Source organism: Fundulus heteroclitus, chromosome 4, assembly GCF_011125445.2.
Source record: "Fundulus heteroclitus isolate FHET01 chromosome 4, MU-UCD_Fhet_4.1, whole genome shotgun sequence".
Lineage (NCBI taxonomy): Eukaryota > Metazoa > Chordata > Actinopteri > Cyprinodontiformes > Fundulidae > Fundulus > Fundulus heteroclitus.
This window is the reverse complement of record NC_046364.1, coordinates 25,150,059-25,162,911: the sequence shown is the minus strand read 5'-3', so window position 1 is coordinate 25,162,911 and position 12,853 is coordinate 25,150,059. Positions and strand designations below refer to the sequence as shown.

General features: G+C 40.8%; 1 protein-coding gene across 1 annotated transcript in view; it reads right to left on the bottom strand.

Annotated features, from left to right (window-relative positions):
• The window catches only part of si:ch211-186j3.6 (neural-cadherin), a 488,898-nt gene that overhangs the window by 267,336 nt on the left and 208,709 nt on the right, over positions 1-12,853 (bottom strand). Inside the window, exons 8-9 of the mRNA XM_036135719.1 lie at positions 7,659-7,831; positions 144-312 (exon numbers count right to left, since the gene is read on the bottom strand). Of these exons, the coding sequence (XP_035991612.1) occupies positions 144-312; positions 7,659-7,831 (342 nt within the window). The remainder of the gene's footprint in view (positions 1-143; positions 313-7,658; positions 7,832-12,853) is intronic.

Here is a 12,853-nt window from a genome sequence, read left to right as displayed (position 1 = left end):
GGAGAGACGTCTGCCACAAACCTTTCAGTTCTGCTAAACTTGCGAACACTAAGCTGTAATCGTGCCGTTATGAGACACACGGGAAATATGCTGAAGGGAAACGGAGACTGCATAAGAATTGTGAAGTATCTGTGTTCACATACCAGTATCGGGATGGATACTGAAGGCAGGCACTGTAGAGTCTTTGTGCATGAAGCCATATGTGACCCTGCCGTTGGAGCCTTCATCTGCATCCACAGCATGAACTTGCAGAACAAACGTCCCCGCTGGTTGGTTCTCCAGCACCGACGTGCTCTCTCGGTACTGCTGACACTGAGGCGAGCGAGAGCAGCAGTGAGAACAGTTAAAAATGAGACAAGATTATGGCACAAAGTTAAAAAAAGAGAGAAACTTTCAAGTATTAAAGCAGAAGTGTGTGGGAGGAAGAGCGTTATATGTGTTGAGAGGGCAAAATTAGGGGAATGCTAGATGTGTTCTGCTGGAGGGAAGGAAATAAATACAAGTATAATGGACATTGTTTCTGTGTAGTAAAGAAAAAGTCTTTCTCTTTAAAACGCCTCCTTTTAAACCATTTAAGACTATTTTTCTCAAACCATGGTATTAGTACCCATGGTGGTACTTCGATGGCGTTAATGGTGCATCCAAGAAATTATGGTCAAAAATGATTTAACTGAATAAAAAATTCATGTCATATTCACATACATTAAGCCCAACTGTCTAAAATAATTTATTCTGAAAACGAAATGATATGATTGACATAAAAACCCAAGTTGGATTTGACATTGGACTGCCGGGTAGAGTATGTGGAACCCATAGTTTAAAAGCTAAAAACTTTCACCATAGAAAGTAAAAGGCTCACGACAGGTAATAATAATAATAATGTTAAAAGCTTTCACTATAACTGTATGTAGCAACAGTAGCTCCAGTCCAAGTCTGAACTGGAACCAAATTTCTTCAACTGCTTGGCGAGCTGCTCATTGTAGCTTATTTGCTTTGGTCACAATGAATTCTTCATTTGAAGTAATCACTGTGTATTTGCTGTGTACAACAACAACAAAAAATCTTTCTTTTCTATTCCTACTTCCATTCTGTACCTGTAAACAATTTTGTTCCCATCTTCTATAAAACATTGCATATCAGTTTCCTTTTATTTGTAGTGAGGTAATGCTCAGGCATTATGGAGGCAACAAATCATAAAATGATTCAAATTGTAATAATTTCTTTAATGTTCTGAAAATGTTGTTTTACATCCTCCTTTCATTTATCTCGGTTCTCATCCCTGCTAATTTACCAGATTAAGACCCTGATTCAACCAAAATACATCTAAGCCACTTTAGCTGGTAGGTATCATATGCTGAAGTCACAATCCCACATAGCCTTACAGCAGAGGTAGTGTAGATGCTAGAGCATGACATCATCCATCCTTGATATGAGACAGCCAATGCCAGAGGGCTTCCTTTTGCACCTAAAACAGCTGGTTTTGAAAAGACTACAATGGTGCCATATGGTAAATTCTGGTGTAATGTCTTGGTTTAAAATGCATCTTTACTCTCATGATCGCTGCCTGGTGACCTTAACACTGCTGATTCTGTAGCTTTCATAAGCACAGAATCCCAATCGTTCAGTGATGCCTGTCCCCTCCTTTACATAACACCCAAGAAAGTTTAACGATTCAGCACCAAAACTGTAAACTGCAAAATCCATTTCCTGATGTTCTAATACTGGCTTACTTGGAACCTTGGCTTGATCTTATAAGGTAGGTACCAAAAGATGCCAGTCTACGTAACGGATGAAGGTCCTGGGAAGACCAAAAAATTTAGATTACAACTAAACACTAGAATAAGGGTTCTTTGTGACGGACTGAAATGAGTCTTCAGTGGCTGTTTTTCCACTTGATCAAAGCTAAGAGCTTATCTAAACTGATCCAGATCCAGTCTGGCGTTGTCCCCAGCCAAGCTTGTAGTTACAGCTGCTCCAGTGGGGTTCACTAACTCCTTTAGGTCCCTGGGGGTGATGTTAGCTAGCTCATGCTTGATTTTTTTTATCTTCTGCAGATTGCATCTATCCGTGAAGCTGTCGGACACACGTAGCGTTACTCTCTCCGTTTTCAACAGGGCTGAGCTTTCTGTTGTTGTCTCCTTCTCTCATTTTTCTCTTCAGTCCTTACACATCAACTCTATTTTTTTGGTGCCTGACTGAAGTATCGATGTCTCACACTCTTCAGGGAAGGCGTCTGGTCCCTCCACGCCGTTGCTGACGCCTCCCTTGGCGTCTAGTTTTCAGATCCGTCCGTGTTCCCTTTAGTCCCTCCCTCTTCAGCAGCCAGGAGCAAACACTTGTGAATCGGACGAAGCAATGCCAGCTACGCTGCCGGAACTCAATTAACCGGCAGGGTCACGGGGAGTGCAGTGTGCTACAAACGGCTCGTTAATGTGAAACAAATTGCTCACAGGTTATTTGGAGCAAGCATTTTACATGGAAGCAAATAAGAGAAAAACAATGCAGAGAGATGCAAGGAGCAGGTGCAGTGTCAGGCTCACCGTCACCACGTGGGATTATTCATGGCAACGTGCACAACGCTCTGCCTGTATGTTACTGGACTAATGTAACTCACACCATTGACTCTAAACAACACAACGATAATAGCGACTAAAATGTTGAATAGACATTTCTTTCATTAAACAGTTGAAGACTGAATGCAGACGTCCTGATGTTTGTTAGTCCTTTGCAGCCGCCTTTGATCGTCATGGTTAAAACCATCTGTTGTGGAGCCGTAAACACATTTTGCAGTTGTGTATTGATGTACCTCACTGATTTATTGCTTCTTTATCGGTAAAATAGTCCTGGTATTTCACGTCCGCCCTCTTAATTTGGATTCCTTCTGGGCAGAGATCAGATGTAAGGATGCAGCAGCCGTTTGAAGACTCATTTCTAAATCTCTGAAATGCATGTCGCATTGGATGGGAGAGCAACCTGAAATCGATCCGTCTGATCTCTTCAAAGCTCGTCCTTAGACCACAATTATTTCCCTTTGTCCGCCTGTAAATTTTAAACACGGAATCAATTTGTTTTGTGTCATGAGTGCGGCTGCTATTTTGACTCACCAGACATTAAGTACACATCAGGAAAACCAGACTTAATTTTGATAATATTTTAATTTTATTTCTCAGACACTGATGCAAATCTGCCAGGTGTGCTTTCTGCCGCTCACTGCTTTGGCCATGAAGGATAAATGTTGCACCTATGAGCCGAGATGCATCGATGAACCCCTGCACTGGCCACACACCTCACACTACCCACCTCACCCCAGTTCTAAAGTCCTTCCACTGGCTCCCTGTAGCTCAGAGCATAGACTTTAAAACACTTCTTTTAGTTTATAAATCACTGAACGGCTTAGCTCCAAAATACATTAAAGATTTATTGTTGCTGTATCAACCCTCCAGACCACTTGGATCTTCTGGTTCTGGTCTACTCTGCAAACCTAGAACCAGAACCAAACATGGAGAAGCAGCATTTAGTTCCTATGCTCCACAAATCTGCAACAAACTTCCAGAAAACTGTAAATCAGCTGAAACACTGAGTTCCTTTAAAGGAAGACTGAAAGCTCACCTGTTTAGAGTTGATTTCGGCCCATAATAACAGGAACACTGACCAACATATTTGATTTGTATTGATGTTTTCACTTACAATTTAATGTCGGTTACTGCTCATAATCGGTAACTATTTCAATGTGTTTATGGTGTTTTTTATGTTTTGATGATGTAAATCACTTTGCTGATGAAATGTGCTATACAAATAAACATGATTGTATCCCATTGTACTGCTGCCCAAATATCCTTCTGATTCAGGACCCTGCATCTGCACGCTGGTCTAAGCAAGTAACAGCATTACAAAAATTAGCACAATTTAAACAATTATTACAATTTAGTTCCATGGATTCCATTAACAGACTTAAGATAAAACAGATGTGTAAATGCAGGATTTCATGTACATTACAGTTTGATAAGACTTGGTTATCATTTTGTGTGGCATTAGCTTGTGCGTATGCAACACATGGTCGCATAGTAGAAAGGACGTGTAATGAAGGACATCTGTGTTCTCTAATCACACCACAAGTCAAATGTAGACCAGGCTTGATGGACCGGTACCCTGTGTACTGAAGGCAAAATTACTGTATTCAGTACACTGACCACAGCTGATTAGGTGGGTGGTTAACTTTGATCATGTTGTTCCAGTCTATTTAAATGTGTCTATTTTGCTTTACAGGATTTTCTGCTAAGCTTTTCCATCACAATTCTTTACAGGAATTGTTTTTTTCTCTTTTTTATCCTATGGTCTGGATTCTGTTCTCACGACGTCGAACAAAGAATAAATAAAGTGTTTGAAGGTAGTTTAGTGGAAATAAAATCTCTGAAGCCAGTCCACCCTTGGCAGGTGTCACTAACTCAGGGAGCCCAGAGCCACAACGGCCATGGGCCTCTACAAATTCCTGATAACAATTCACTTTTTTTGTAACGCACCTTACATTTACAGAAAATCTCAGAGTGCTACAGTTAGTAAAACAATAAATATGCTACAAACAGGGACATTAAAATACATTGCAACAGTCTAGCCTGGAGGAGAGAAAGGAACAGATGAGCGATGGTGTGGGCTGGACTTTGGCAAGTTTCAGAGGTGGACGGGTGAGATTTCATAGATGTGGTTGATATGGGAAGGTGAGTTGTGGATCAAATTTACCACCAAGGTTGGCAACTGTACAGGTAAGAGAAATGTTCTCACCAGAAAAAGTCATTTTTTGTTGTTGAATTTGATGTGAAGAGCCAGTGATCTTTGGCAAGCCTCTTTCTAAGAGCCCCCGCCACGAGGCTAAAGGGTAGGAAGACACCAAATCAGTGCCAGCGTGCCTGTAGCCTCACTGCCACAGGGAAACACAGGAACCTGTTACGTCAAGGAGAACTGGCTGCTCTGAATCACCACCTTTCTGCGTGTTTGTCTCTTCCTCTCACTGCCTCGGTCTACTGATGCTGCCCTGAGAGGCCACAACATGTCTCATGATCTGGAATCAAAACAGGATAAGGGCTCTTTCTGCTTCACTTTCTTGTTGTTGACTGCAAGCGACAGAGGACACAGAGACTAACCTGGGATGTTATTAGTAAATGACCTACAGTAGTCTGCACTGCTGTATTATTCATTCCTTTCCTGGAACTTTTCCACATTTTACCCAACTAAAAACAGAAAAGTTTTATGTATTTTATTGGGATCTTTTATGACAAACCAACACAAAGTGAAGCCCAATTAAGTTAAAGGAAAAAGTTTTTAGTACAACCCATTTGGATCGGCATGCGTGCTTCCAAAACCCTACATCGGTACTGTCATCCCTGTCCACATGCAGAAAACGTGTCTGTGGAATTAAGGCACACAGCTCCAAACCCAGCTGCTTTTAGCGCTGAAACGGTCCCAAAACACGACAGGAGTCTTTACAGCAGCAGACGTGCATTCACACACTGCCACTGTTGAGACTGGTGTCTATCTCATCAAACAGCTGCTAAAACAATACAGTTAAAACAATAAAAATAAATGAATTCAATTATTAGAACTAGCCCGATGCTCCTGCTCAACTGGAATTGAAAGCAGAGTTAAACAGAGGTTTAAAATCATTCACGTTATATGTTCTAGTTAGAAACTTAGATTTGAATAAGAAATGAATGTTAAAATCACGGGAGATCAAAATTCAATCAGAGTTCAACGTGATCCCAGACAAAAGGTCTGCAAAGTCCTGACTGTAAGACCTAGTGGTGGCAGCATCATGCTGCAGGGATGCTTTCCTTCAGTGCAGCAGGGAAACAGGAAGGGTTGATGGAGCTGAATACAGGCAAATCGTGGAAGTAAACCCTTTGGGTTGCCAAACATGTGGGACTTGGTTGGTGGTTTGCCTTTCAGCAGGAGAATGGCCATGAACATGCAGACAGAGCTAAAGAGTAATGGTTCTGATAAAAGCATAATTAATGTGTTAGAGTGTTTCAGTCCAGGCATAAATCTGCTGAAGCAGCATATTATAAAATCAGGCACACATGCGATGTCCATCCAGTGTGACTTAGCGGGATCTACTGTATTCAGCAAGGAAAAATGGGGAAACATGTCCATCTTTAGATGTGCAAAGCGACTGTTGTACAGTTGTAATTGCAATGAAATATTAATATATTAATATTAAACCAAGGTGACTAAATACATATATTTCGAGATTTCCATTTTGTAAAACCATGTGTAACTTTTTTTGTATTCAACTTCTGCATTATATATGCTGCTTTGACTGGGTCTATCACATAAACTCCCAACATAATGCATTTCTGGTGTGACATAGAAATGTAAAAAAAAAAGTTCAAGGGGCGACCTTTGCAATCCTCTGTTCAAACAATCTTTTTATATTTAAAAATCATCTTTTAATCTAAAAGTGTTTCCCTTCAACTTCTAACCTTCTTCTTTTATTTTACCTTCAGTTATATTTTTCACAGATTGAATATCTAATTTCTTCTCGTAAAAATCATATGTGAGGCACCAGGAGATTGTTCGTCTATTTCAGTCAGCCTCTACTTAGAGGAAGAGAAGAGAGATTCAAAGCTTGAAGTGGAAAACACAGCAGAAGACCCCTGAGAGAGACAGCACAGCATAACGTTCTGATACACACCGCTCTGAGCTGTAATATTGAACTAAGCACAAACTTTTTTGGGCTGAAGCTGTAGCCATGTAGGAACGCTTTGACAAGAGTTGGCCACTTCCTTCCTGCTGTCCTGCCGCACACGTCTTGCTTTGTCTTCACTGCCTCGCGCATTTTGCAGAAGTGGAAGGAAGACCACCCCGATCTAAACCGGCCTGCTTCAACCACGGGATACAGGAGCCGTTTAAAAGTAAGGCTGGTTTTCACCTTTGGCTTTGGCAGCTTGCTCTCCTCTGGTCCTGCATTATCCTTTTCAAGACCCATATGAAGATGGCTGCAAAAATCCCCCTCATCCTTTTTGTGCCTGTCATCTCATTGCCTGCCTCCCTATTCCTGCCTGACAGGACATGAAGCAGAAAGGAAAACACTCGCCGGTTCACTTTCTTCCCACAGGAGAGTAAGCAGGCTTTATTCAGAAGCCCCCCCCCCCCCCCCCCCACACACACACACACACCTCCTATTCTTGGCTCAGGATACCTCAGGGGGCTGAAAAGTCACCTCATTTAAAATTGAAACATGGCAGGGAAAAAAAAAGTCGGTGGAGATGTAGCCCTACTAGAACGGGCCGGTCGGGATTTCTCCCACGTCCCTTAAAGCCTTAATTAAAAGACCAAGATGATGTAGGATCGAGATGCAAGGGAAGAGATGAGAGGTCAAGCTTACTAATCACTCCTCTAGAGGAGAGAGATAGGAGCTAATGGAAAAGAAGCGATAGGAAGACAAAGACGTGGATACAGAGAAATGATGGAGAAGAGTTGCACAGGATGGATGGGCGACAACAGAAATACTTGGAGAGCAAAGTCTAGAGAGAGAGAAATGGATTTATCTAGGAGAGGTAAAATGAAACCGCAGTGCTGCTTAGAAAGCAGAACCAAATACAACAGGACCTGGAGCAAGCTAAAACGCCACTCAATAATGGAAAGGCGTGACAGCGCATTTTTACCTTTTCAAAGACGGGCTTGTTGTTGTTCACATCGTCCACTCCCACTATCACCTGCGCTGTGGAGGACAACGCCTGAGGCCCCCCCGAGGCGTTGTCATCAGTGGCTGTGACATTAAGGACGTACTCCACACCCTGCAGGCGAGGCGGCGGACTGGAGCGCAGCCGGATCAAACCTGCAGCCGGACCAAACAACAGCAGCAGTTAGCGCACTGTCAGTTCCTAATGGAGCGTTGTTTGTAGACTTCTGGTCAATATGTCTGACCTTTATGAGCTGAAACCACCAGATACTCAACGCAGTTACTGTTTAACCGTCATAACTTCATGTTGTTCATTCAACTTGATTGACTTTTTAGGGTGAACAAATGACTATTTAGTATTTTTTCCTCAGTGCGTATTAACCTGCTCAGCTTGTATGTGATTATAAAACCTGACATCACATGTACAACAAAGCAGAAGATTTTGTGCGCAGCAAAGACTTTGATACTACGAGAACCTAAGAGAACACATGAGACACATGACACTGAGAAAGGACAAACTGATTTTTTCAGGTAAACTATGTAAGAGCCATCAGCTGAGTCTTCCTGGTTAAGATAAAATGGTTCAACTTTTTAACTATTATGTTTTATGTGTGAGGATTTCACAAAAGTGATCTGGGGGCCCGTATTCACAGAGAATCTTAAGACTAAAAGTAGCTCTTAATGACGCCATTTTAGGAAAAAAACTTAGCATTTCTCAAATTTTAAGATTTTTCCTTGTATTTTACCTCAGTAGGATAAATGTTATTCCCAAAGCACCGTAGTCCTTAGGAGAGCGCCTAATGTGACAGAATGTTAGGAGTAGTGAGGAGGACTATTAGTGAGCCTCAGAGTGTCTGAAGCAGAGGAGATGGTGGAAACAGCGACAGCTAGGTGATCGCCAACATAAACAGAGGAAGAATTGAGCGTATCCGTTTCTTCGACAATCACACGGTTATTAATATGTAAAAAAGATAAACTTCATCATCCCCATAGTGGGAAATTAATTCATTTTAGCGTGAGGATGGGTTAAAGGTAAAGTAATGTAATTTTACAGAGGATAAATAAACATTAGAAAAAGTATTAAATAATCATGAATAAAAAGCGGGAAATGTACAAGTAATGTAGTACAGAGAACTTTCAATATTAGTTACAGACTGTAAAATGTAATCAATAATGAACATTTTAAATGAATTGGGAAAAGTCTCAGAAAAGCATATACATAACTCTCTAGATAGGATAAAATACAATAATATCCACTCTATACATAGCGGGAAGATGTAAAAGAATAAAAAGTGAGTGAATAAAAAGTAGTTGCTGTATTGTAAATGATCTCAGTAGGCTAAATGGTCAAATAACGTTTGCTTGTGTGATGCCATCTCCTCTCTGGTTTTTGATCGCTGCAAGGAGCTGGTGCTGCTACGTAAAAGCAGGGAAAGAGACGCAGAGAGAAAAAGATGCATTGAGCAACTGCGGCTCTACTCCACTGCGCTATTTCAGGAGGAGTGAATGCTGCTTGTCAAGACCCGATGTGATTTACTGGGTTTCCTTAGATAGGACACTGTTTGACCAATCTGTCTGATTTGATTGAATTTGACTTTGTAAAGAGCATTAAGATGACATGATGACAATGTCGCTATGTATATAAAACTCAACTGAATTGAATTAAAGTCTGTCTCTTTGTACCGTGAACCCGGGAACAATTTACCTTTCAACACTCCTCTATTCTCCTCCCAGAGCTGTGAGTAAACGCTGCTCTGATTGGTTTTCTCCACCTCTCTATTTTATGTTGGCCGTTTTGCAAAATCCAACCGATTTATGCAAGCAGGGAATCGCAGTAAGATGCTGACAGGTGAGTGCACAAGAATATCAAAGAGATGAAGTAGTAAAATGATCAGTATGACAACTAAACAGAAAAATAATCAATTCAAAATAATGATGAGGAGGTAAATACGATATGTTCAAACATTTTGATGCTGTATGACAATTATTTCAATTAGTTAAGCTTCATCAGCAGTCTAATCGGTTAATTTCTCTCATTTCACTGATTATCAGCGGGTTTTTTGTTGTTGTTGTCGTTTTCTTGGTTCTTGTAGCAGCCAATCACAGCTCTTAGAAGAGAACTTCAAGCCTAGCAATGGGGTCAACCACACCTCCTCGCTAAGATCAAAATTTGGTCTCCTTTCTCAGAGTCGCTCTCAGCAGCGATGTGAATCACAGAAGCTAAACCTCCTTGGCAGGAATTTGTAGGTTAAGGCAGGTGTGAGAATCGAGTGCAGTCCCTGGTCTGTAGCAGGTTCCAAATTTATTTAAGTCTAACGTCATGTGTACAGGGAGCACCGATAGGCTGTTGTTGTCATGGATCATGGATCCCTTGCAACCTGGTCCAGCACGGCCTTTCAGCTTAGAGTTTATATGTCCTTCCCATGAATGCAGGGATTCTACGAGGGTACTCCGGCTCACTCCTGCAGTCTAGAGATTCTGGTAGATTAAATGGCTTTTCTAAACTGCTCTTAGGCATGAGTGTGTTTGCATGGTTGTTGGACCTGTGTGTCTGTGTGATGAACTGGTAACATGCTCAGACTGGACTCCAGTTCTGCAGACCTAGGACCTGGGTACCATACCATACAGGCCTTCAATTAACCACAAACTCTTCTGTAAAAGTAAGCATTCTAATTTTAAATGCAAGCCCAACTATCAAACACTAATTACTGGGTTATAAACAGGTCAATGATCCAATGTCGGGCGATGAACATGAAGCTGTATGGGCGAATAACAAATTAAACACATATTTACAATCATGTAAAAAACTGAGCTGGTCAAAATTCCTCCATTGTCTGCACAACAATAGAACAATTACTTCAACCTAATGATGTCTTGAGTTTAGAGCCCAACAAGCAAAATCAGAAAGATGTTCTCAGGAATATTAGCTTTAGATATTTAAACACTGCAAAGAAAAGCAAACACTTCCTATGTTTAATTTTTATATTCCAGCTAAGTTTCACTACCACAAAACACCCAAAGAATGTGTAAAATCTTAGATGATGGGATAGAGATAAGGCCCGCTGTACAACAGAGTAATTCAGCATTAATTATAGGGTGATTAACCCCTCCCCTACACAAAAAGCTGGAATTTCTTCAAGCATCTTAAGTGTTACAGGAAATAAAATGTTCTTTTTCCACAAACACACATTTCACCTTTCAGCAACCAAGCTGTGTTGTCTAAGCATTCTCAGCATCAGCATTTGCTGCCTTTGATAAAGTCAGTTCATTTAGGAGGTCATGAGAGAACTCAGAACAACATCTCTAGGCACTCACATTTCTCAAAACACAACTTGTTAATCCCAGAGACCTTTGGGAACACATTCTGTGGACTGATGATTGAAAAGTGGAACTTGTTGGAAAGTGGGAACAGTTTTCATCTGCTTTCCACTTAAGACCTACAATTGGGTAAACGAGAAAAAAACCATCCTGTTACATTTGGTGAACAGTTAACTCGTCTTTCAGAAAAACAACTCCGTACCTACAGTCAGACGCGGTTGTGGTTGTGTGATGGTCTGTGGCTGCTTTACTGCTTCAGGGCCTGGGAGACTTACTGTAACTGAGGGATCCATAAATTCTGCTCTCTAGCAGAAAATCCTACAGAAGACACCCTCAGATGTGGCTGAATTAAACATTTCTAAAAGAAATGTAATAAAATTGGCCCAAATTTCCTCTGCAGTGATCTAAGAGGCTTAGTTACACTTGTTGCCAAAATGTGTGGCACAAGCAGCTATTTAGCCAAAGGAATCTGTACAGATACTTTTTTATTATAATGTATAATTCAAACCAAACGTTTTAGCTCAAACCAAACTTTTTCTAAGGTGTAAAAGTTCTGTTGGCTTCTGGTGAAGGACAAACACAATATTTGCGTATAAAGAAATGTGGAGAGGTAAATTAAAGCGCTGTTTTCTCCCGAAATGCCAGGAGATGACTCTGTGTCTGTTTTTATCTCCAACATTTGTCATTATCTCTGGCCACCCAGTGTTAAATTGATCGGTATTCCCTTTTAGCGCTGTCACTGCAGCATCCCATTTTATCCTCCGTCCCTCTTTCTCAGGCTGACTCTTTCAGTCTGCTGTAGGCGTCTCATCTGCATCCCACTATGTGCTCTGAATGACTCTCCTCCACTCTGTATGCATCTCATCATTCACGCCTCTGTTTACCTTGGATGTGTGTGTGTGTGTGTGTGTGTGTGTGTGTGTGTGTTTGTGCGCATGTGTGGGCCAAAAGTGTGGACACACTTATTAAATCCTCCTTATCTTCAGAGACAGCGGTGGATGCCGCCGTTGTCATGTCCCCATTTGACTGCTGTTGCAGTACCGACCCTGAAATTGTAATCATATATGCACTTCTTGTAGATACGCATGTATGTGTGCTATTCATCCTTCTATCTCTGCTAAGCAGACCACGGGGACTGATATGACAGATTGAAGCCCCAAGATGTATGATTATTGTTCTTTATCCTACTTTTGTGCAACAGCCAACTCACAGCACCTCTGCCTGCATGAAACATGGGGACCAACGATAAACGGTGATCAATCAATTGGGTCTAAAAACAAAACTTAAAAATACAAACGATAATGTGTCTGATATTTTAGATCTAAGATTTTAGAGTTTCAATAGTGTGAGTGTGTAATAACATCCAAATACATTCGATGCAAAATAATGTAATACAATGTATGTATTAGAAAAGAATCAAGGGAACATTGATTTGCAAGCAAATGATAATAATTATCAAATTATTTTTGAAAACAATTTTATTAAATGGCAGTGCCCTTTTATTCCAATACAGTGGTTGCACTGGTTTGTTGTTTCGTTGCTTCACTATTTAATATTCCACTACACAACAGAGTATTGTATGGTGCACCACTGGAGCTCAGTAAAGCTGGTAGCCTGACAGGCTTATAATACAGTGGGGGAAACCTGGTATAAGATTTCATTAATAAAAGTAACTTTAATATCTGCAGTCAGAACAAAATCCAAGGTTTAGATACCAACTTTCAAGAAGTGATGCATCTAGATTTCAGCCAAAAGCTGCATGTCTTATGGAACTCCAAAATGCTCAAAATTAAAAAAATAAAAATTAAGAAGTTCCTACATGAATAAATAATACATATGACAATGAAATTGTGATAACTA